The sequence below is a fragment of the Falco rusticolus genome, chromosome 12 (genome assembly GCF_015220075.1).
Source record: "Falco rusticolus isolate bFalRus1 chromosome 12, bFalRus1.pri, whole genome shotgun sequence".
NCBI lineage: Eukaryota > Metazoa > Chordata > Aves > Falconiformes > Falconidae > Falco > Falco rusticolus.
In genome coordinates this window covers 9,059,455-9,084,778 of record NC_051198.1, presented here as the reverse complement: position 1 = coordinate 9,084,778, position 25,324 = coordinate 9,059,455, and the positions used below count along the sequence as shown (strand labels likewise).

The following is a 25,324-nucleotide window of genomic DNA, read 5'->3' as shown; positions in this document are numbered from 1 at the left end:
ACAAATTCATTTCATCTTTCTCATCGGTCATATTCACAAAGCAGTTTGGCTTTGAATGCCTTTACAGCAGCTATTTTCAGTCATGTGACATGACGTACTTGGACATGGCTTCTGAGCATCGGTCCTCAAAATGCAGAATAACCTCAATTTCCATCTGATGAGACCTTGCTATGAAATGCTCGTGACACATTTCGTTAGCACACCCTGCTCAGAAGTTTTGTTCCAGACCACAGAACAGGAAACTGAGGTATACTATCAGGCTTTGAATAAAGTAAAATAACTTGGGAAGACGGCAATAGTGACCTGAGTGCCACACCTCAACTGTACTGGTAGAGCCCCACTGCTGACTGTGATCATCTCACAGCAGCCGAGTAGGCATAGCAAGAAGCTGTCATATTATTACTAAGAAAACACGAAGCTTGGAGGATTAATTTGAAAACCCTGAGCAGGCTGCCTATGGGGATCTGTTTCAACTCTTACCCTGCCTCGACCCACTGCTGCCAGAAGGTTTTCCCCATGAGGCAAGGAGCAGAGCTGGAAGGGCCCTGGGTAAGGAGGGCACAGGAGCCCTGGGGCTGCCCCACAGCCAGCATAAGCTCCGCTGCCAACCTGGCAGACCACAGCTGGGGCTGGGCCTGTTCTTAGCAGAAAGGTAAGGATTCTTTGGATTGGTTTTAGTTTGTTTGGTTTTTTTATTTTATCTGTTTTGATTTAAAGCAACAAGGAGTACAAGCAGGTTGATGGCACTGCCGAAATAAATTGTGCATGAAGGTTATAGTCTGCAAAGGAGTTCGTAGTAATACAAGTAATTAAAGAAGAAAAAAACCACCCTCTTGTACCAGGAATTTATTGAGCTCGGCAGCAGTAGGTAAACACCTGTTCTGGGGTGATGGTGATGTATCACGTAGTGCATTTGAACCACGAAGAGCCTAGCCTTTAGGTTTTGTTCTCAGGAGAACAAATGACGTGTATTTTGTGGATGAAAAGGTAAAGATACAAATTGTTTATGTTCTTCTTGTTTATACTGCAGGCATGAGGTTAAAAAGTTTGCATATTTTGTGTACAAGTGTGTTTCTATACACATTCACTGATTTAAATCTAAAAAGCTTCCAACCAGTTTGTCAGATGCTTCATTAATGTGCCTAGATAACCCTTCAGTCTTTGAGCCATCTCTAAACAGGAAGCTGTGCACGGGATCCCTTTGTAAGAAATTCAGCTTGGTGGACCGTTAGATGAGCCAAATAATTCAGTGCATAGCAGGAGCAGATTGAATTTTATGTGGTTTTTTTGGATGCTCTTTGTTTGAAAAAAAAAGAATAATGGTTGCATTCTGGGCCAGGCTGTTTTTCCTTTCAGGCTGTCTCGTTCTGGTTTGCTGCACTGGGGTGCTCATGAGCTGTCTGGAGACCAGGGTCTCCTTAAGCCAACTAAGTCAGAGCCTCTGTCACAAGAAGGCGCCAACACAGAACCTGAGCCCTGTAAGCTTGCTTTGGCCTCAGTAAAGCAGTGTCTCTAGCTAGTCAGCAAAGGAAACAGCCCAAGGTGAGATCTTGGAGTCAGGAAGCCCACCTCAGAGAAATGCATGTAACAGCAAAACATGCTGCAGCATATAGAAATGCTTGCCATAGCAAATGCAGATTTTCCTAGCAGAAAGCATGGGATAAATTTTAATAACAAAAATTGGCGCTGCAAGTGTTCGCCTGCAGACAGACTGCTCTGTTTAGGGACACAATGGGTCACTGAGAGGCCTGGACAAAAATTTTCATTTCATTACCTAAGGAGTGAAGGTGTATGGTCAGCATGGAGTCAGTGCTGCTTCCAGCCTCAGAAAAAGGGATGGGATAGTAACTCATATAGGCTATTAGATAGCCTTTCAGTACAATAAAGCCTAAAAATCTCTTGCCATGAAAATACACCGCCCACAATCCAGCAGCATCTACTTTCTGATCTCTTCTAGAAGACTAACTTTATAAAAAGCTCAGCTCATTGTTCCGCTGGGCAGGCTTGTCCAGCCAAAGAGCTGCAAATGCCGACGTGTTCATGCAGCGTGAACAGTGATTTCACACTCACTTCTATGTAAAGATCCCAAATGTTTCTAAAAAATCTACCTGTTTTGCTATTTATATAGTTCAGAGGCTGCTTGTGGAGCTGCGCAATGCGTGTGCAGAGCCTACTTTGATTTTCTGAAAGATCATTTGATCTTTCCCCATTGCGCTTCAAATAATCTGAAGCAGAATTGAAAGATGCAGAAAACTTCTAATGAACTTTTTTTCCTTTTGATTCAGATCCGATGGTGCAGAACCCAAACTTTAGAGTCACCTGAACACACAGCTTCTTTCTTCACCTCTGCACTTGCCATCAGTGAGGCCACTCTCTGTTAAGGTTTCAATACATGCAATTTAAATATTCACACAAGACGTGTCCATTAAAAAAATGAAAGGGTGACTTCTACATCAGTTGTTAACAGGGATCTCAGCATTGGACTGTTTTGGTGTTGGGCTTTTCGGCTGAGCAAGTAGATGTGCTTCTGGAACAACAGGCCTAAGAAATGGGATTTTGCAAAGGAAATATCTGGAAAAAAGTACTAGAGGAAATATATCTATCATTTTCAGAGAGACTGAAGCCTCTCAGCGAATGACAGCACATGAAATGCCATTACGGTGGGAGTGAAGGGAAGGAAGAAAGGAGGGATGGATGGTGGATCCCCATAGTATAATATGGTAGGTCCACCAAGTCGTGAAAAGACGTGGCGCTTGCTGTCCCCTAGGAAACTGGCCTCCCAATGGGACAGTGTTAAGCATGGGTTTTTTACTACCACTGCTCCTTTGATGCCTCTCATGTCAGGTGGAAATAGCCTGCAGAAAAGGCTGACACGAAGAAGCATGACGTGAGAACCAAATGGCTAGATCTTTTACTTGGGACAGGAGTCATGTTGACTTATACACCATCCCATCATCCTAAACAATTGCAAAACTGTCAAATAACAAAAATCAAGTGCTGCCATCCACTCACACCAAATTCCTGGCTCAGCAGAAGGCCTCTGCACACAGCCCTGGGGACACCGCCATGAGACAAAACTCGCCGCTCCCCCCCCCCCCCCCCCCCCCCCCCCCCCCAGCACAGCCATGAAAGGCTTTGAGCTCAGCCTCCAAAACTGCAAAGCACTTGTTTTGTTGTGTGTGGACAATGCTTTAATCTGCCGGGCAAAAGCTGGATGTTGCTCTCTTTTATTCTGGCTGCACACAATTGCAACACTCAAAAAGAAAAGCCCCTTGCCCCCCCGATACCTGCTGCTCCTCCGAACTGCTGACGCCTGGGTGGGCAGCCCCAAGGCGGGGCCATTGGGATTTATTTAGTTCACTGCTGCAGATGATGCCTTTAGTGCCACAATCCGCCCTGGAGTCAAGTCCTAATCATCTGGGGGGGTGATTATGTTCAGTTCTTCCTCCCCAAACCCCCCAGACATAATTCAGATCCAAACTGGAGAGACAAGCAGGCACACAAGAGGGGAACCCGGCACCGCACAGCCCCCCCGAAGCCATGTACAGGAGCAGCTTCCTCCGCGAGGTGCGCAAGGAGAAGTATGAGCGGTCAGATGCCTACGATGAGCTGCGAGGCTCCCCAGAATTTGACAGTTTGGCCCAAGCCCGGGGCCTGGAGAACCTGCAGGAGCTCAATGAGCGCTTTGCCAGCTACATCAACCGGGCGCGTGTGCTGGAGCAGCGCAACACCATCCTGCGCAAGCAGCTGGAGACCTTCCAGCGCATGGACGAGCTGGTGGGCTTGGACGAAGCCTTCGCCGGGCAGATTGAGTTCAACCGCCAGCGAATGCGGGAGCTGGCATCTGACCGAGCCAAGCTGGAGCGGGAGGAGAAGGATGCTCAGCGCATGCTTGATGAGTACCGCAACAAGTAAGTCTTGCAAACAGAGGGAAGATAGCTGGTACCATTTCTAGAGTTAATCTTTGTAGTAAGGATGGGTTTGGTGTCACCGGCTGCTTTGGTGATACCTCTCTATGTGTATCAGACTTGTATCAGGGATGGCATGTAAGCCCACGGTGAAAAGCAAGGTTCCAGGACCTAGAGAGATCTAGCTCCATTTCATTGTCTTACTGCTACTAGATGGGCAGTTGCCTTCTCCCTTCTGTGGCAGTAGGTCCTCACATGGTACACGCTGGGACTGCTGCTTATTAGCTTTAGGAGGATTGTGCTCTGAGCTGCAAAGAGGGATTAACACAATTAAAAACCAAACAGCTTGAAGCAAGTCTCGTGTCTGAGCAGCACAGAGTTACATGACCCCAAACATCTCCTGAAGTGTGTGGGATATCTCTGAGAAACTTATTTACAGGCATTGTGGGGCACCTGGGCCAGTCTGTGCCAACCACTACAGATACCAGATAAAAAGAGTAAATAATTTTTTTCCTGGTATGTGAAATTTGCCTAATTCCCCTCCCCTTCTTCTTTGCATCCCGCTATTTCCATCTTATGTTACTAAAGCAATAGCTGTAAGAACAAGTTTTCCCTAACTTCACCTCTTTAACCTCAATGGTGCCATAAATCAGAGTAGGAGCCTTGGGGGCTGAGGCATACGAATACGAGTGCCTGCAGCCATGTCTAGTCCTTTCCCCTCAGGCACAGGCAGTTTTGGCCCTGTTGCTTAATTAAATACACAATGAGACTCGGTGAGTATTGCTCGTAAAAGGGACTGCTCACAGGAGAGAAGGGTTCTGGCTCCCTGTTACGTATTGGTCAGGTTTTTCCCCCTAAATGCTCACCTGGCTAGTTCACCCAGGAAAATCTGGCAGCAGCATGGAGGCTGAAGAGGAGCTTTTGATCCTCCCCACCAAAGTGTGAAGGATGGACTCGATATAACATGCTTTTAGCTTAGAAAAACTTCTCACTGACAGTGATGGGAAGGAAAAAACTGAAATATTTTCAACAAATGCAGTTTTGGTAGAAGTGTAGCCACTCCCAGGCAACGCTTACCACACTTCATCAGAAACATTTTTGGTAAGGCAAAAAGTGAATCCTCTGGAGTGCTGTCTTGTAGCTGCAGAAATATAGGTCCCTCAAGATTTCACCCCTTGTCTCCATAACAGACTTGTCTGACTTGCTCAAACCACAGGATTTTTCAGTCTGATCCTCTACTGGTTTTCCTCTGGACTAGAAAGTGTAAGACTCATAATATTTTCCTTTTCTGTCTCAAATAATTTTTCAACTGGAAAGAGCCAGAAAACAGATGTGAGATAATTGACGTTGAGGCCATCTGTGCCTTTGGGCTGTGGTCTGATGATGTATTGCTATCAGCAGCTGTACAGTCCTAAAGCACCCTCATCCTGCCCTCCTGAGCCCTGCATGCTGCTCAGCACACACCATCTGACCTGCCATGCTGCCACAGCTACTTCTGTGGCCGCCTTGAGATTTGAATCAAGAAAATCAACCAGCTAAAAAAAAAAAACAAACCCCACAAAACAAAAACCATCTGCAGATCAGTTCAGCGGGCTGCCACACGAACAGCCCATGGAGGCTGTGAGCTACGGCACAGCTATAGATATGCCAAGCCCTGATCTCTCTTTCTCATCTGATGGCAGAGAATTGCCCATCCCGGGGCACTGAGGCTTAATGCTGGAAATGGTCAGATATCCGTGATGCCCTGGCTCGGTGCCAGTGAGTAATAAGCACTTGATTAGGCAGTTTGGTGTTCCAATATTTATGAGTAGGAAATTCAGCTATGAGCCAATCCTATAATTTAGCTGTTGACTCTGATACTTGTTCAGATGGTTTTATTATGTGGTGTCCATGAGATTTTGACTAAACTCAGTACTTAAAGGTCTAGCTGCATATTAATTAACAGTATGTGCAAACTGTATAGAAGCATGTAGTCCTGTGATACAGCTGGACAAAAATGCATACTCCTTGTCCGGGGTATTTCAGGCAGGTGAAGAGTCAGTGCAGTGAAACACACAACTCCCTCTTTGATTTCAAAAACTGGCAAGAAAAACATTAGAAAAACTGGCCAGAAAAAATTCCTTTGTCCTGGCTACCTTTCGATGGATGCCTGCATCCAACTGAGCAGTTTGTGGATTAACTGCCTGTATAGTTCCCCAGCAGAAGGATTTGTGATCTGCCATGAAGATAAGTTACTTTTTATTAGAGTTGCTTTACACAAGCTGTAAATAGCTGGGGAAGCATACAGGGTGTTGAAAATCCTGGGGGGAAATGCCCAGAGAAGGGGTTGTGCTATTTGAAAGTGAGATTTAGGACCTGTTACAGGGGTAGCTAGTGATGACTTAAGAGAAAATGGATGGTGCCTTGTCATACAGTCCCAGGATGTTCAGTCAGCAATAAACAAAAGTAAAAAGGATACTTTGACTATATCCAAGCCAACATGTTGCCATTTGAAAAATGAAACATATGCAGACCGCTACCATGGAAGGGCTCTGGCTGACTTTTAACTGAGTTGCCTTCGGTTGACACCAAGAAGTGAATTTTGGGTGTATTTTTTCTCTCTTGGGAGCTGCTGAATCTGACCTGAAGAAAGACTTTGAAAGTCTCTTCAGGGTCTGAAAAAAAATTGGTTGGGTTTTGAGCTGCAGGTGTTAAAACAAGGCCAGTGCTCTGACACCACGTGCTCTGCCTTCTCACCATGTTTCTAGCTTACAGCTGTCCTGATAGTTATGATTTCAGCTACCTAAACTTATAAATAAAGCTCTCTAAACAAAATATGGGAGAAATAAACTTCTGTGTTGAGGTAGGGCCTTGCCATGCTACCAAAACAAGAAGATTCCTGTGCTGAAGACCTGCTTTCCTACCTGGGTTTGCACTGGGTTGGCAGCAGGCAGCGTGAGTTTCTTGCTTCCTTTTGAAACATTAAGCATCTACTTTTGGCACACTAGGACTTAAAAACCCTCTTAGAGTGGAGCATCATGTATCAATTAGTTGACGAATGTCTCTGTCCTTCACTAACGCAAAGAATTTTAGCTCTTACAACCCATTCCTTTACTCACATTAACAATTTGGGAAATATATTTATATATATAAGTAGACCTTTTAAAGCTACATTTAAACACAGTAGGGCCTGGAACTGCTGGGTCTGTACAATTAAATGCACATGAACCGTTGAAAAGTAGATCTTACATTAAAATTTATTTTTAAACCCTCTGTAGTCACATTCATAGCTTTTCACATTAACATGAATAATTCAAATTCTGTACCAGCGGAGAATTCTTCCTCTTGAAGTTGCAAAAAAAAAGCATTGCTAGGGATTGTTTGGATGCATCTCATAAAAAGGCTAATTATGCTAATTTTATTGAGCATCATTATTATAGCAACATTGCATCTGGCTGTGGGAAAGGCTTGTATTTCTCTCTCCATGATATTAGGAAAGATGCTGAAACCCAGATTTTAGTGCCCTTGACTGAACAGGATTAATTAACTTGAGAAATTAAAAGTCTTGCTAATCGATTGTTTCATTTAAAATTCATTCGCTGCTAATCTTGTGGGTTTTGCATGCAATATGATTCCTTGGAAGTCACTAAACATGGAAATTGATGCTGTGTTCTCCAAGCTGTGCCACGTGGTGATGCTCTGACCTTGGAGGCCACAGCAGAGACCCAACGCCTGTGTGAGAAAACAAAAACAAGTAGGAAAACACAATAGATGGGGTATGGGGAGCAGTAGGGACTCCACCAGCAAAGTCATCTTCAAGCCCTGTCTGCAGGGCTTATCTCTGCACTGCTGCCGCTTCTCTGGTGATAGGGAGAGTTTTATCCTGCTGTAGGCAGGGAGGTCCAGCCTGCCCTCCACCCCCTCCTCAGACTGCAAAATCTTGCCGTGTGGCTGTCAGCCCAGCCTCTTGATAACACAGGTAGCAATCTGTTCATAAAAGTGAAGTGCAGCCCCCACGGGGCTCATCCTACCTTTCAGGGTATAACCCACAAGCATTATTGCCCTGTTTGTTGTCCTTGCAGGACCAGCATTTTGCAGTTTGTGCTCTCTTTAGCACACAAATTGCTGTCATCTATTGGGAAAAGGCTAGTGAAGTGCCTCAGGGAGAGCAAAAAGGAGAAAAGTAGTAGAGAAGTTTAACCTTGGCTAGCAGCAAGCCAAGAGGATTTATATATTGCTGGAAGAGTTCAGTAGGGTTCAACAGAGAAGCAGCATTTCTCATCGTATTAAAGGTGCAGGCTTGACATGAAATTATCTGGTCATTGAGCATCACTTGGATGTATTGTGACTGTTTTCTCTTGGAGCGGAGCTAGCCTTTGCACTGCAGCCGAGGCAGGGTCCAAAAAACAAGGACCTTGCCCTGGCCCCATCTTTTAAAGAGTAAGCACAGCCTGCCTGTCAGCTGGGGATGGGAAAAAAGATTTACAGTGGTGCCGGAGCCATGGCTTTCTGGGTGTAGAAACAAGCCTAGCAGTGGGCTTCCCTCCTGTATGCCCGATGCTTTCACGGGGCCAGTGCCCTGAGCTGTAGGGTGGCTCAAGGGGCTTAACAAATACCTGTAAATCTGTTCGTGCCCCCAGAGAGAGCTGCTAGCTTAAGAGAGGTGAGGTGATGGGAACGTTTAAAGCTCTGATTTGCTTTCTCTGAGCCTGGCAGCCCCTGCTGTTCCGTTTCTTTTCCCCTATGTAAAAAAAAAATTAATATCCCTTTTTTTCTGAACAGTCCAAAAACATTTGTGGCAACCCTATATCTACTTGACCAGGTGAGGAAGTGTTTTGTTGTTTTATATTTAAAAACCAAGCAAATAAACTTATGGCTCTTACGGTCCAGGAAAGGCTGACCAGCAACCACCTAAGAAAAGCTTCACTTCTTTTCAACACTTCCAGCTAATTACTTGAACAGTGAAATCAGTTTTGAAGGATAACAGGGCTGCAATTTGTCTGCCACTGCACTTACATAGATACGTTTCAGCAGGCACAGAAGCATCATGAGGTATCTCAATAATTTCTAAGAGGTCCTTAGCCCTTTTCCGCTGAGCTTCCAGAGTAGGTTGAACATCACTTAAAAGCAATGCTCCTTCAAAGGATAATCACATAATACGAACATTCTCAAGGCTGCCAGGTGGATTTATGGCTGTGTGACACAGCAGGTATTTGGGTCATTTGAGAGTGAAGGAAAATGTAGCTGAATATTTCAGTCATTGAGAGAATTTTTTGAGTGATAACCTAGCAACTAGGTAGATTTGAGCAGTTCTGAATGACATTAGGGCTGAGGTTTAGACCCTGATTGTTGAATGTTTGTATATTACTAGGAGTGTAAATCTAGCCTTTTATTGTAGCTGTGTGTTTGATTTTCATAAGCTACCACATTCTGCTTCGTTCTTGCTCAGTTATCAGAAAGAATCTATATTAACAAAGTGTTTATTGCCAACTGCACACAAAAAGTTTGGAAGATAGAAAACTGATTGAAGGTGAGCTACTTAATGAACAACAGAAACAATGGCAGTCTTGCTTTTGAAGCTGAATGTTCATGGGTGTATCCTTGGAATTGAACCCCATGTTAATACAAATTTACAAAAAGATATGGATTTTTTTTTTTTTTTTTGAGAATAGCACTTCAGCTGAAGAGGCCCGGCAGTCTGTAGGAGTGATGATGACATAAAACCTCATCATTTCCAATTGTTTCTTTGCTGTTTGTTGTAAGATTTGAAAACAGACCGATGACCAACGCTGCTAATATTATGGGATTTCAAAAGAAGGGAAAGTTGGGAAACGAGAGCACCAAGTTGGGTCCATTTCTTTGTTCTGCAAAGTTCTTCCTTTGTGGTCCTGGTCAGTTCATGAGTGACCCCATCCTTTCAGCTTTCCAAGACCTGTTGACAGAGATGAGAATAACATTGGCTGTTTGTCCTTCAGGAGGTAAAAAGAAAGAACTGAGGTTAACATGACCATTATAACTTGATTCTTGATAAGTTTAGTCCAGGAACGGACAAGTTCCCTGTTAAATGGAGCAAGTCCCTTAGATGCCACCAGCATATCTGGGCTCAATCGATGATTTGAGAAGACAGACAAAGGCTTATGTTCAATTCTGAATTTCAGCCAAGGTTCATGCTTCTGTTGATGTCTATTGCTTGTACTGCAAATGAAGGACATTCACCACCGGAATTGACTTGTCACATGCCATGAGGTTTTCTTGTAAGAAAATGACAGCTCTTTATCCCTCTGTATCTCATTTTAGGGAAAGCAAAGGGATAAACAGGAATTGACTATATTTACGTACTTCTGCACTGGCAGCAGATGGAGTTTGATGAGCTACTTGTTCAGTACTGATGGTGAAGTCTCATTGCCTTGTACTATAGGATGCTTCTGGCGGCTTGTTTTTGGTTTTTCTTTTTGATGGGGTCTCATTAAACCATATTTCCTGTTAAACATGTCATAAGTAGTTTATTTAGGGAAAAGCATAAACAACAATATTAAACAATTAGGAAGTTGTATACTCTGCAGTTAAAAGGGTTTTCTAGAAGGCAATTCTATCTAACATACACATAGAGAGTCCTAATTCTTGAAGAACATGTGCTGATTCCTGAAATCAAAGATAAATACAATATGCATCCATTGTTCACTCAGTACAGGAACATGCACATTGTGCTTTTGTGGACGTTTTATAAATGCATAAGAATACTTGGCTAAGTGCAGTCCTTTCTGAGATTCACATGTGATTTTGACCAAGCTAAAATATAAATTGCTATTAACGAGGACACACAGATTGATCCATCAAAGCATCCTAAATATAACATTATTCATATGTAGTCAGTATGTGAAATTGCAACCCTTGTGTTTAAGGAGTCTGTCATGAAAATGCTTATTGAACAACATCAGGTTGAACAGAAAACCAAGTACCATGTAATGAAATGCTAATGTGCTAATGTACCAAATACTCACGTAGCAACCACTGATGCACAGCTGTCACTCTAGTCCAATGCCAACCAAATATCCTATTATTGTAAGTAGTCTGTTCTTGGGCTTTACTGTGAAAAAATGATAGCAAATGTGTGGCATTCCCTTGTCTTCTGCTATGTAAGTTGAAGGCAAGTTATTCAACTCTAGAATTACTCTCAGCATCTGGGACCAAAAAAAAAAAAATTAATGCTAATGCATAAATAAATCTTTTGGGCCCTTTCAAGATTCATGTTCTGCTTTAGTGTGAAGCATATATTGTGCATGATAGTGCAGACAAAAATGCAGTTTGCAGAAGGACAAACCATTGAACTTCATCTCCTTTGTTCTATTTGCAGGTATAGAAATGAACGTGAATATCAGCAGAAGCTAAAAGAAACCCTTGAACGCCTTAATAAGGTAAGCCTGGAAAAGTGGAAAAGAGAAAAGGTCTTTATAATTTTTTTTCTTTGGGTTTCATTTACTACAGCAAGCTGCTTTGAAGCAGCAGTGGGAAATTAAAATGTCAGAGAAAGACATTTCTTGTCATTATGCACTGATGAAAAGTTCTCCTTCCCCTTCATCCCCCTCCTGAAGCCTGGTGCAAATGGCTGAGCTTCAGCCTGTGTGTATGCACTGTGTAGCGCCCTGCTCTGTACAGTCCTGATTTTGGTCACGTAGCCCACAGCCTCAGCTATGCTCAGGACTTCATGAGTTTTTCAGGAAGACCAAGGGCTAGGAGGACCTACTGTGTAACACTCCTTTTCAAGCATCAGCAAATGCCTCCTGCATTCATTTTGGGATCTGCAATTGACACACATGTTGCTTCTTCCACACCCAATGTGAACTTTGAAAATTCACCCTTGCTGAAGATCTGGCACGCATTTAGGTGCCTTTAATAACTCTTTTTAACTCTTAACAATTTTTTTTTAAAGTTGAAAGACAATTTCTCTCTGAGCAAATTAGAGTCTACGCACAGAGGTAAGAAAAAGCCAAATTAGTCAAATCATGCAACCAATTCACATGTCTGAGTCCAAAATTAGACCAGAGAAAAAGTGTTGCTAAATACTTTCTCCGTATAAATTGAAGTATGTTTAGTACTGATATCATGGCATGAGAAAATGCCGATTGTGTCAAAGTTGTGAAGTCTGGTGTGTCTCAAAGCTCCTCAGTCCCTTGCAGGATGTGGTCATCCCTTACCAGGACAAACCTTCAGCTTGCCATTAGGTTTCCAGATAAAAGAGAAGCCCCAAAAAAACCCTGATATATTCCTTACACAGTAAAACACAAGGAAAGTTTATATTGAGCTGTACTTTCCTGAGTTATAATACCATGGGAAGAGAAATAATAACAACAAAAGAAGAAAAGATGAAAGTTTACTAACATATTTAGGAAGTTTCCAAGCCAGGTCTGTAAAACTGAGAAAACCTGATTCATCCTCTCTTGCCTACTAGCTTTTATCTGAGTGAAGAAAGTTGGATTATATCTTTCCTCAGTTCTACTTTTCACAGCTTGTCCTTCATCTTCTGTATTTGGGAACAGTTATGTGTGAATTAAATAGAGATTTTTTTTAAAATTACTGTTTCCCTGCTACAAGTGGCAGGAGCTGTTCTGCTTGAGCACTGTCATGTCAATGATAAGGATGTTTTATATAAAAAAGTAGTAGTGCATTTTAGCATTTCTGTCTCCAGTGAGCTCTAGATATCCTGCATCAGTGCTATTTTCCAAAGCGCTAGTAGGGCTCTTGGGGGCCCTGCAAGCTCTTAAAAAATACCTATGGAGGCAAATATTTTGTGAGGGGTAGCTGGAGCTGGTGGGTCCATCTTCATGGTTCCTCTCAACCAATCTGTAGCTAAAGAAAAGTTAATGGATTTGACAACCCTTGGCACAGCTGATAAGATCTTGAGCTGTGGAGGGAGCTTTTATCCCAGGCTGCCCCTGTTGCAGCAGCTCCTTGCACTGGAGCACCGAATGCTGGAGGGAATGCATCTGATTTTCTGTACGGTGTCCAAGATGTAGCCCAAAACCTGCATGTGCCGATGTAAACCCATGCCTGTTCTGACAGATGGAGAATCAGTTTGGAAAATCAGCAGACACTGGTTCTGGAGAGATCTAAGGGATTTCTCTTCCATGGTAAATGAAAATGCTGCTTCAGCACATGGATCAGTGTTCTGGAATCAGCACCTAAAGCAGAATCGTTTTTCAGAAGCTGAGTGACTAGCAAATACTGCAAAGTTCAGAAGAAAATGCTTTGGGCACTGTGCTGTTCTGATATACAGCATCAGTGAAGCTGATCTATCTGAAAGCTTCAGCATAAGGGAATAAAGGGGAAAATATTTTTCCCCTTTGGAGGAACATTTGGAAAACCCAATGCTGCTTTTGCTTATTATATGTAGAAATATTTGCTTATTGCTATTTTCTAGGGGCCTGGGGGCTTTTTCTGGCTCCCTCCCCCAGACCTCCCAACATGGCCATTATCCCACTGATCTTCCTCTCAATAGGAAGGCAGAGGAGTGCGGAAAAGCAGTGGGCATTCCTGATGACTAGCTCCGAATGTGCTGGTCTGGATGTGTCTGAATCAGCCACTGTCTCACAAAGCAGAGAGACTGCTGGAGAGCTCTCTGGCCGGGAGGCTCAGCGGCATAATGAGACAGCTAACATCTACACATTTTTGGAATAGTGCATGCTGTGCACATGCAAAAAGGAAAATTCCCTTCTACGGGTTATATGCTGCACCCATGGATTTCAGTGGTTTATTTGCAACCTGTGATCCACTCACTGAGACGTTTTTACAGCACGTAGGTAATTTTAAAGGGGGACTTTTATATCCTTGTTTTTTTTTTTTTATTTACACTTCGAGTTAAACGCAGAAATCAAGATTTTCTTGAGGAAAATTGCAAACTCGCAGAGGAATGTAGAAATTTTGTAGAGTTGCAAGGAAGATTCAGTTGACTACTTTCTCAAAAGTGGTATTTTACAGTATTAGTTAATGATAAACCTAACCAAGAAGGTGTGCATTAAGTAGAAAAATCAAGCTGTTGCTTTCACCCTTACATATTTCTGAAATATATTGCCAAGTTCCATGGAAATTACTCTGTGTTCAAGGGTTTGTATTGAATAGCATAACGTAGGAAAAAAGTCTAAATTACACTTTTGAACAGAAATGGAGATTTCACTGGATTTAAATACCGGTGCCACTCATACCTATGAACTTTGAGATCACGATTGTGAGTCATACACCTTATTCCCTGAATTAATCAGACATTACGAACTTTTGTCCTCACAAATCCCAATGTATTAGAAACTTCTGCAGCAAGGTGATTTTTTCTGGACTTGCTCATCTGTCATTTTTATTTCTAGAAATGGCTCCAAACTGATAAACATCTGTGGTACTTGAGAACATGCCAAAAGGAGTGAAAATACTTTGGACCAGCCTGGATATTTTTTTTTTTAAGGGCTTCTTTACTGGGGATATTAAAAAGGCATCTGGATACCTCAGGTCCTGTCATAAACACTAAAGAAATCAATGCTTTAGTCTGTTGATGTTACCTGTTTTAGATGCATGCACTGTTGCAAGCTTTTAGTGTCAAAGACTGGTATTTCATAGCATCTATTACTTGGCTCCCAGCATTCATAAAGCATATGGTAAACAAATTTTGACAGTGCCAGTGCTGAACTGTATCATAAATTACATTTGTGCAGAAGACAAATGTGTACAGTGGGAGAACACGATGAATAAGGTGCCAGTTGTTTGTTGGTTTCATAATTCTTTTGTTTCTCCCAGTAGGCTTCAATCCTCCACGCAGGCTGCTACGCATGTACAATGACTCGCATTATGGCTAAGTGGCTGCTGTGTTTTTGGCACTCCAGGCATATGTGCTGACTGTGCCACGTGTCTCTGCATTGCAGGAAGCTGATGAAGCACTGCTGTGTAACCTGGAGCTGCAGATTGAGTCCCAGTTCCTGCAGGATGACATTAATGCCACAAAGGACAGATACAAGAAGGTAACTGGCCGAATTTGCCATCTTCTTTAGCTCTTCCTTCTAGAGACACGTGTGAAGCCTTGCCTTTCTCCATGGTCTGTTCAGTGGCAAATTAAAGCAAATCTTGTTTGTGTTTTGGTGGGTAAATATAGCACTATATATTTTCAGTGGGCCCAACAGCTGCAGCTGTGGAGGTCAAGCCCAACAGCTGGATGGCTGCAAGTTTCCAGATTCACTCCCTCAGTGTCCAGTGCCTACAGCTGTAGCAATCTCTTGAATTTGTTGACCTGTTACCATGACTCAACCCAGCATGCTGGTCAAGCTGTCTTGTATTTCATGCTAAGAATCTATTTCTTTCATCAGAAGGGGATACCCAGTTTTCTGGGCCAGAACGTTCCAGTTAATCAGCAGACATAATCCTGTGGCCATATTTTTACACTGCAGCCAAATTTTAACACATGCAGCCCCCTTCTCCTTCCTGGGAGAGATATGATGCTTGGGGTCAGGCCACTGTCCCATCTTTACTGCTTTTGAAAGAAGAGACTTACTTTTTTGGACCACATACAAAGGTATTTGTGGTTCTTATTTTGAAAATCTCGTGTGAAATTTGAAATCAGAGAATCTTTAATTAAGACTATGAACTATATTGTCACTTAGTCAAATGCCTGTAATGCACCCTTAGTATGATGAAACTGTTAGCACACATGCACTCAAAATTAGGTCTAAAACCACACTGCAAAACCAAGTCTGAACATGAACTGGACTTTTATGTACTGAGAGAAGTAAATATCTAGGAATAAGCCCCAGAAGTGGAGCACATTAAGGGGAGTACCTTGCTATGGCATTTTCTGATGAAAATGTTTCTTTCTTCACCACAGAATCTTATGGAAATCCAGACCTATGTCAATGTTTTGCAGCAGATCATCCAGACAACACCTCGCGTGTCCCCTATAACCACTGGCATATGTGAGGTAAGTATTGCTCTGATAAATGCTTCAAGTCAGAGACAATGTTTTCTCCTAAAGCACCCCAAGATCCTCTAACTCCCATTCCAAGGTTACATGAAAACTGCAACAACTATGAGTAAGTACATAGTAAGTATGAGTAAGTACTGAATACGAGACAGAAAACTAGCTGTAGCTTTGAAAAACTGAATTGATCAGGAGAAGAGAGATAGAGGTTATGTTAGTCAGGTGCACCCCGGTGTACGTATTAGCCCCAAAAATGGCTTGTTCAAAGTTAGTTGAAGTAGTTGTGCTGCCTGTCTAAGGAACTGGCAGGGTATCTGAGTATTTACAGAGAACGTAAATCTTGTCCTGAAGGGGCGAGATGTGGTGAAAATTTGTAATCAAATAAATTGCTACAGACAAGATGAAAACTTGATTTCCACCAATATGAGTTGTTATCCAAAAACATTTATTAGTTGGAAGAAGATAGGAACAGCTGTATCTATAGGGTCTAATTTCAACATAAGCTGTACTTCTACAGTCCTGCCATTTGACATCTTTTATTCTTAAAGCCCTGCCACAGGGGTTTACTTGAGGTTCAGTATCTATCTTTTTATTTGTCTCTTGTAATTTTCTGTTTGTCTTTACGGTTTATTTCCAGTAGTGGAATTTCTTTTGGCTCTTTTTAAAAGAGTGTAACGTACTTTCCTGTACACATGTTGTTTTCTTCCAACCAGGAAAAACTGATAGCAGAGAGGAGGATCCCTGTTCTGCAGAGCCAGCTGGAGGAATACAAGAGCATCCTCTGCCAGCTACAGGCGCAGAAATACAAACTGCAGACAGAGGTACTGTCATCACTAGCCACAAACACAACCATGATGCTCATGAACTCAGCTCTTTTTATGGTCACATGATAAAACCTGAGTGGCCTTTATCAGGGTCTTGTGAACTCAGTTGACTTGGAGGTGTGTTTTCTTTTTAGTTTTCCATGTTTTTCTTGAGCTGCTTCATTCCCGTTCTCTGAGTGGTCCAAAGGTCCAAATTGTCAGGTTTAGATGTCCAGGGGGGGCTGTAAGTATTATAACCAAAATAAAGCTGTCTTTACTTATCGGAGTAGCTGGCGGGAGAAGGATTCCACATCGTAGCTGGATTCCTGCAGGAATGACTCAGCAGGTCACGGATGGAAAAGTCACACAGGGCCGGTCTTGCTTGTTTTCTTACTGAGCTCAGGCTGGAAATTGGCTCCATGAAAAATGATGGGGGACCTTCTGGGCTCTGCCCAGTCCTTTCCATCAGTACCACATCCAGTGCTGAGCTTGCTGGGAGAAGGACTGGACAGGCTTAGTAATCAAAACTGAAATAGGTATCAAGCTACACTGGCAACCTGTGTTCATCCCTGTCACTGCTAAGCACTCAGTCAAGGCCTCTCCTGTGCTTAGACGCTACCCGCACCAAAACCATCTGCTTTTTGCCAGTTCCTGATTTGCAGAAAATGCTGGCCAAGGCTTTGACTCGCTGCTCCTGCCCATCTCCCAGCCAAACCTGCTGTAAATCAACCTTCCTTCTCCAGCCAGTGTCTCCAAGTGAGAGTGCAATGCAGGGACGAGAGTGGCAGGAGATGGAGGAGCAACTAAAGTCAGTAGAAACCAGACCTGAATAATTTCCCATGGCAGGTCTATGTCCACACAGTTGAATGTTTCTTAGCAGATAGGGGTGGAGAATGACCACCTTATGGCCTCCAAATCCAGCTTCCTTTGTGCCTAGAGTTGTCCATCTGGGGTGAGGGGAATGATATGATAGCATAAAACACCTTTTGGTGGGATTTTGGACTCTTCTGGACAGCCATAGCAGCAGCTTTGAACTTTCTGAGCTTAATACCTTTCACTAGGGCACTTGGGGACAGTGCTCCCACAGGTCTTTTCCTTGGTCTCTTTCTCATGTCTGATGCTCTGGTGGAAAGGACACATGCACTCTGGGAAGGGCAAGAATCAATACGGTGATAAGTGAGATAACGAATCAGTATAGAAAAAAGGGGAGAAAATCAGCCTTCTGCTGGCAGACGGAGAGAGGCGCTCTTTGGGGAATTAATCATACTGCTTCCAAAATCAAATCTTCATGTCCCATTTAGAAAGAGTTAATTAGTTCATTCATTCTCATGCCCTGAGATTAAACGAGTGTAATAACTTTATGAGTGGAGGTTGATGGCATGATTGCTTGTGACAATGAAGGCTGGATCTGATGACTGAGGTGTCCTCGAGCTCTTTTGCTTTCCTGTTTCTGGACCTGATGACTGTGCTGCTGAGATGTTATTGACCCCACCTTGTGAGCACTAAATACTAAAGAGGTCTGTGGAACTTGTTGGTCCACTTGTACAATGCAATGCAGTCAAACTAATGGCAAGGGACTTAGCTCGTAAATTTAGGCTCTGAAAAGGCTTTTGAAAATCTTGCCTGTAACATGTAGAAATAAATCAATTATTAAAGAATCCATTAGTCAGTTATTGCCCTATTAGCTTTTTGTGAGTTCACCTCTTTAAAAGCTGTTTGAAAAGGGGAAAAAAAGCCCCCAGGTGATAAAGGAACTATTATAAAAGGCTGAAAATAGCAGAAGAAAGCAAGAGCAGAATTACACCGTCACATAACCCACCGGTAACGCCTGCCCCTTGTTTTTGCAAAGCACTTATCGCCACCTCCTGGGTGATGTGCTCTCCCATGGCTGGAGTTGAAGCCTTACCGCACAGCAGTTACTTCTACTGCTGAAGTAAAAAAGCCAAGGAATTGAATTTAAAAAGGAAGCTTTTTATTTTTAAAAAAGACCCTTCCTTAACCTTCAGTGCTTGGTCTCGGACCACGGAGAAGGAAGAACAGCTTTTGCCCAGGTGCATCTTCCTGGTTAAGAACTTTTGCTCTCCTTGTAAGACACGGCTGGCTCTGCCGAGGCCATCTCTGCTGAGCTGCGAGTCATGCAGCGAGACATCAGCCAGGCTCCTGTGTGTGGGGCAGGAGACATCACACAGCTGTTCCCTTGGCTCATGCTGATCCCATCACGCTTATTGTAGAAGAGAAGCCGTGGGATAGATAAGGGAGCGGGGGACTTACTGATTTTGAATACCCAAACAAATGCAGTGAAACGGCTGCTGTGTTTCAGCAGTGCAGCCTCACGCAGGGTAATTAAAGGCAAGACATGTTTTATTACACTTGAAATATGGGGATGCTGAATGCTTCAGAGCTGCTTCTTTTATGCACCAATTTTGTTTACCAGACAACCATGCTGGAGCAAGCGATTAAAAACACCCAGGAGAGTTATGACGATGAAATTCAGCTTTACAATGAGCAGATTGAAAACCTTAGGAAGGGGATAGAGGAGGCCGAGAGAACCTTGGAGAAGTACACGACCGACTGCCGCCAGCTGGTGATCTACCAGCAGTCCCTGGAGAACGAGCTGGAACGGTACAAACGTATCATCGAGAACGAGGACAGCCGGTAAGGCTGGATTTCTGGACTCCTCCAAAGGGGCCAGTGATCTCTTTTATCTCCTTTGAAAAATGTATTTTTAAGGGCATTTGATCCACCCAAAGCTATGGCCATTTCATACCTCTCACTGCTAGATATCCAGGGACAGGAATCTAAATAGAAGCCAAATCTGGTCAAGCCTCTGCCGAGGAAAAGGTCAGAGCCATTTTGAACGTCTCTCTTCCATACAGTCCCCTTTTCAGATACTGTCCTGGCATCAGTACGCAGAAGTCAGGAGCATATATATGAAAGCAATTTGAACGCCCTCTCCACTGCCCAGGCGTTTGTGAAGCTGCTGCCGTACAGGCAGGTTGGTTTTGCAGGGCTCAGGCAGGGCAAATGTCCTGTAAAGCAAAACACTTTCACAGCAAACCCATTCTTCAGGCAAGGTGGGAGGAAAAAAGGTAGAATATAAGAAATTTGCAGGGATTTGGGTTGTGCTTAAACCTACGGAGGAGCGCTGGCTCCCTCTAATGCCAACCATCAGCCTCACATGAGAAAAGGAGCTGGGCTTTCACAGCAGGGCCTGCAGAGGCAGATGCAGCAGGGCCAGACCCCTGAGCGCCCAAACCGCTGCTCTGGCTTGTCCAGAAGATGCAGGGGAAGGACACTCACTAAGAGTCAATCATCTCACGCAGAGAACAGATATTTTATCAATTTTCAGTATTTCATTTTGGACACCAAGTTCTAGTTAGGAGTATTTGATCAGTATTTGATATTCTCCGTGCCAAAAATCAAAATGTGCATCTCTTGCGTATCTACACAGGGTATATATCTTCCCTAAAGGCCAAAATATTCTCTCAAATTCGGGCAGAGCAGAATAGAAGGGCCACAGATACAGTAACTGGTTTGCATATGAGCCAGCCTCTCGGTTTTAATTTTTAGTCCTTAATACCACTGACTCCTCAAATACTTTCAAAGGAAGACCGCTCAGTTTTCTTCTTGCCATTCTGAAAACAAGAATACGCAGGTAACTTTGTAACGGCTACCAAATGGCCAGCATGTACGGCGCTTGCTGACCTCTGATAGGCATGGATGGACCGTTTGCCCATCCAAAATCTTCCCATCCTTTCAAAGTGCTGTGCTAAATTACAAACCTGGTGCTATGGGTTTTAATCACTGGTGTACCTCATACTTAATGGAGCATCTCATGTCTCCTGCTGGTGGAAACCAGCCTAAGTCCTGTGAAGGTGCTGGGGCTTTGTCGATTCTCCCCAGATAAGAAACAGGCTGCCATCATTCTCTTTGAATCCACACCACAGAGAAATACATTTCTTTAGCCTCCATGGTTCATTTTGCACAATTTCACTTGCTCTTGATGGAAATGAGGGGGAGAGATCTGACTGATGTGTGTCTTCTCTGGCAGGTTAAACTCCGCTATAGCAGGAACGCCAGTCACACTCTTCACGCAGATCTATAGGCCTGTCCAGCCTCCAGCTTCGAGGGGAAGAGGTAAAACTGTGACATGTCTTCCTGTCTGTCCAGAGCAGCAGCACTGTATTTTAAGATGTTTTCCCACTTGTCTTCCATATGAACGCCAGCCGAGACAGCCTGACTCCAGGCTTGCTAAGTAAATACGACAATTTCAGCTTACCTCAGCTGGCTTTGGGACAAGCTGTCAAAGGCCAAAACCACAAGCAAAAGAGCTTCTTTGCTAATTTCTGCAATTTACTACCTAGGCCAATCAATAGAGCAAAGTCAAAAGGCACCTGAAACTGTGGAAGGAGCCAGGGGTTTTGTGCTGAGTTGTTGAGAGTTGTTGGCTCACACCGCAGTCACATGCGAAGAGCAGTCAAGGCATGTTGAGCGCTGCAGGCAGGCGGAGGGTGCTTTTTTGGGCCTGTTTACATCCTGTGGCCTGGATTCCTTTGAATGGTGGTACCTCCGTGTTGTCTGATTGCTAGTTAGGATTAGAATGCTTGTAAACCTGGTGACAAAGAAATGGCCAGGACTAAAGTAGCATGGCTGCTTTTAACAGAGGGGAGTTGGTTTATAGAAAGGTACTGTAGGTACTAACATATGGGATGACCTTAGCGTAGCTTAAACCCAAGGCTAGCTGTGCTTTTACTAATAACTGCCCTGAGAATGGAGACAAACTGTCAAATTGAGGGGGTTTTAGAGTGCAGCTGTAATTTTTCTAACAACTGCTCTGTGTACCCTGGCAGAAATGGGTCCATAATGCCTGAGACCAAATCCTCAGCAGCTGTAAATAACTACCTTGTTGCAAAGTGTTGTTTTATACCTGCTGAAGATTCGGCCTGTCTCCAGCCTCACCTCTGCTTCCTACCTGCAAGGCAAACAGGGCATTTCATGTATATTGTGATACCTGTGACTTGGGACAAAACAGCTTCCTTGGGGAAAGCATATTAATATCTGTCTGTCAATGTGTTTCCATAATTCCCAGTACCAGCCTCTGTGTCTCTGCTCTAGCTGTTTGTGCCAGGGAAGCCAGCAGCCTGCCTGTGCTCCTGTGGCTGCTGCTGCTCAGCTACCGTGGGGTTTGGGACTACTGACAACCCAGGGGATCAGAAATAGCCTGCTGGCAGGACGGCTCTCTCTGGGGTCTAGAGCTCAACATTGGTGTTCCGGTGATGCAGGATGCTGCTCCTCGGCACCGTGCTGCTGGCCTGGCGGCTGCTTAGCTCTGTGGCCACTTGCCACACCTCCTGCGTCTGCCATACCCCACGCATCACATACACCCAAGTGAGTGGGGGTGCCTGGCTTGCCCTTAGCCCCACGGCGGGGCGTCCCCCTGCTGAGCCCATCTTCAGGAGCACTGGAGGAGCTGGTGGTGACACTCACCTGGTCCGCTCGCCCAGCAGCCCTGTGTTCAGCCAGGAAGTTTTTAAATAGGGCTTTTGGGTTTTGTTCCCCCCCTAAACCCTAGCAGGAGTTGTAAAAGTCAGACAAGCCATTTGCACTTAGTCCTTCTGCAAGGCCGTGCCTCTAACTTGGGGCACCTGGCTTCAACCTCTGCCGTAGGAGATGATGCTTCTTGTCTAGTTAGCAGGGCTGAACCCTGCCACGGCGCCTGGGAGGAAGGTGCTGAGCCTGGCAGCAGCAGCCGGTGCCCAACGCTTCTGCTGAGTATTAGCATGGGCCTGATAGGTCTGCCTCTCCCATGCATGGTTGTCCTGTCCTCACGCTGCGCATGACAGTGGTGACCTTAGACACCAAGCGGCCGCTTGGCCGAGGAGAGGCTGGTTAAGGTTAAGAGGAGAGGCTGGTTAAGGTGCTGACTGAAGCCGTGCTCACTGCTGCGGTGTTCAGCTCTCCGCCTGCAGCAGTGAGGGTGAGAGGCGGCTCTAGCGTTTGCAGCGACTGTGTTCAGCACTGCTTGTTGTTTGCTTTGTTCTAATTTTTCCCTAGATATCACCCAGGCTGTGCAAGACATTGCCAGTGTAAAGCCCAGACAAAAAGCTCTGACAAAGAAAATTGCCAGGAAAAAGGAGCTGATGTCTAAAGACATAACTGACGGTCTCTCGCCTGAAAGAATGTATGAAAGAACTCTGGAAGGTTTTGACCAAGATCCGCTGGAGTTTAGGCATGAAGGCTCAGTCACATGTGAATCCAGGCAGGAAGGATTAGAACTCGAAAAAGAAGCAGGCCCAGAGGACGTACCTGATGGAGCCCGCATAAGTAAAGCCTTCGATAAATTGTGTAACATTGTGAGGGAGAAAATAAGAGTCTGCAAGAGACCAGAGCCTAAACCTGATACCCATCCTAAGGGGCGTTACGTGCTGGTGACAGGGGAGGAAGGCTATGAAGAACCTTGCATCCTGGCCCCTTCCATCCCAGCTGGGGGAGGCATCACAGTTTCCACCGGCAACGGGAAGGTGATGAACGGTGGTGATGTGGAACCCATACCAGAGCTGCCAGAACCTGCTGAACCATCAGAAAAAGAGAAAGGGGCTATCTATGAAAGGAGAGAAGAGTTTGAACTCCAAGAGGAAGAGAAAGAAGATGTGCTTGAATGGGGCAAAAAAGCAAGAGGAAAAATTGAGCAAATCACAACGTATCCAGACATCTCTGAGCCTGAGACAGTTCCTTCCCCTGGTTTGGTAAGCCCAACTGAGCCAGGTGTCCTTCGAGAGGCAGAATATGACCGAGAAGATAAGCAGGGCCTTTTATTCAGGGAAGCAGGCTTGCCTGGCTCAATGAGCTATGAGAAGGTGGAGGTGGTAGAGTCCATTGAGAAGTTTTCAGATGACAGGATTCAGACGTACGAAGAGACAGCGATGATTGTGGAGACAATGATAGAGAAGACAAGCAAGAAGAAAACAGGTGACAAAGGCTCTTAAGTGACACCCCCCCACCCACCCCGATAGTCAACTTGTCTGGCATAGTTATTAAATGACTGTGGTTGTTTGTGTTTTGTTGGTTTTTTTTTTTTTTTTTTTTTTTTTTTTTTTTTCCTGACCGAATGATACAGTAGTGAGGTTTTTGCTGTTTGGTATGGAACAGATTGATACCGTGATGGTAATTCTGTCTGATGTAGGCTCACCTTTGGTGCAATGACCACTAAAGTGCTCCAGGGCAACAAGTAATAGGCACATCCTATGCAACTGATTTTCATGATTAGGACAAGTTGAAAGTAATTATTATTAATTACAGAGCTACCTGGCTTTCCACAGTATCTGGAACGAATCTGCGTATTCCTCTACTGCTCCTATAGCTGCCGTACGATTCCCCATCTCTCAGACAGCTGCAAATGTTAACTTGTGACATCTGGTTCATTTAATAAAAGTTTTGCCTTCTAATGAAGATACCCACTGTGGGTTTGTGTTGCCTTTACCGATGACTAGAAGTCTCTACTAGTAAACGTCAGCCGACTGGGTGTGCAGTGTTTTTTCCAGGGAAAGGGCTGGATGCCTGTTAACCTAGATCTCTCTCAATTTACAGTCTTTAGAGATGAGCTTGGCAGACCTTTCTTTTTGGATCAAAAGACAAACTCTATCTGAAATAAGCTCTTACTTCGTATCTTCTCAGAATAAAACTAGAAATTCCACCAAAGTGGGGAATAATTCTTATAAAAGATACTAAAGGCAATATTTGTCCTTTTCCCAACACAACTGAGGTATTTATGGATGCCAACAAGCTTTTGAGCAGACTGCAGCCAACTCAAAAGACTGTGTGTTTTGGTATTTTCTTGTTAAGTACTTCCTCAGACCGTAGCGTTTTACAGAGTGTAATACTGCCAAGGGGCCCTGTCACAGGCCCGTCACCGGCAGTGCCACAGAGCTCCATGGGGTTGCTGGAACAAGCACCCTGGGGACGCAAAAAGCAACACTTCTTCAACAGTCTCATGCAGTTTCCAGAACCTTTTGCCTCTGGGGGGGGGGGGGGGGAGGAATAAAAAAACCAAACAACAAACTGCTACCTGTGTATGTGCAAACACTGCTGCTGCATCATTTAGCCCTCGGCTTGACTTCAGGCATACAGATAATCCCATTAAAGCGAGGCACATACTGGAGTGCATCACTGGTTTGGGCTCTACATGTTCCTTCTCCCATCCCATCCCAGTTCTCAGGTTTTGTTTCAGCTGCTGGCATTGTTGTGCCTTTTCCTTCTGGGTGATTGCTCCCATCAGCTGTGCAGGAGGGGGCTGGGCACCACTCGCGCTTCAGGACTGCCTTCTCACATCACCTAAGACTTTCCTCTGTATCGTGTTGGGTTTTTTCATTTGGGTTGGGTTCCACCACTCTTTGCTGCTGACACTGAAATTTTTTTCTGGTGCTCGTCAACCTTGTTCAGCAGCTCTGCAGTATAAATATCACTCCTAAAGTGGATTTGGTGGCACGTGTTACTGAAGAAGTCATGTACTGCATTGCACAGGCAGCAACTCGAGGTTCAAGACTTGAACCGAGCTGGTGGTGAGTTGCACCACGGACATGGCAGAAGTCAAGGGCCATGAAGAACTAAGGCCTAAACTCTGCTATGATCTCTGACCTGCTTGCCATGGGGCAGTTGCCCAGTAAAGCTGCAGACGACAGGCATCC

The 25,324-nt window shown here is 44.3% G+C and overlaps 1 protein-coding gene across 1 annotated transcript; it reads left to right on the top strand.

The window, feature by feature from the left end:
• The first annotated feature begins 3,304 nt into the window (after positions 1 to 3,304).
• BFSP1 (beaded filament structural protein 1) lies at positions 3,305 to 23,642 on the top strand. The gene is made up of 8 exons (XM_037405738.1): positions 3,305 to 3,911; positions 11,242 to 11,302; positions 14,792 to 14,887; positions 15,745 to 15,837; positions 16,551 to 16,658; positions 19,075 to 19,295; positions 20,692 to 20,777; positions 22,695 to 23,642. The coding sequence occupies exons 1-8, from the start codon at positions 3,541 to 3,543 to the stop codon at positions 23,624 to 23,626; spliced, it is 1,968 nt and encodes a 655-aa protein (XP_037261635.1). The 5' UTR covers positions 3,305 to 3,540; the 3' UTR covers positions 23,627 to 23,642.
• The last annotated feature ends 1,682 nt before the right edge of the window (positions 23,643 to 25,324 follow it).

What these genes read in the sequence shown, in the direction of transcription:
- BFSP1 (XM_037405738.1), top strand. Translation starts at nt 3,541, where the DNA reads ATGTACAGGAGCAGCTTCCTCCGCGAGGTGCGCAAGGAGAAGTATGAG. An exon ending in CTTGATGAGTACCGCAACAA is followed by an intron (nt 3,912 to 11,241) that starts GTAAGTCTTGCA and finishes TTCTATTTGCAG; the next exon opens with GTATAGAAATGAACGTGAAT. An exon ending in ATCGAGAACGAGGACAGCCG is followed by an intron (nt 19,296 to 20,691) that starts GTAAGGCTGGAT and finishes CTTCTCTGGCAG; the next exon opens with GTTAAACTCCGCTATAGCAG.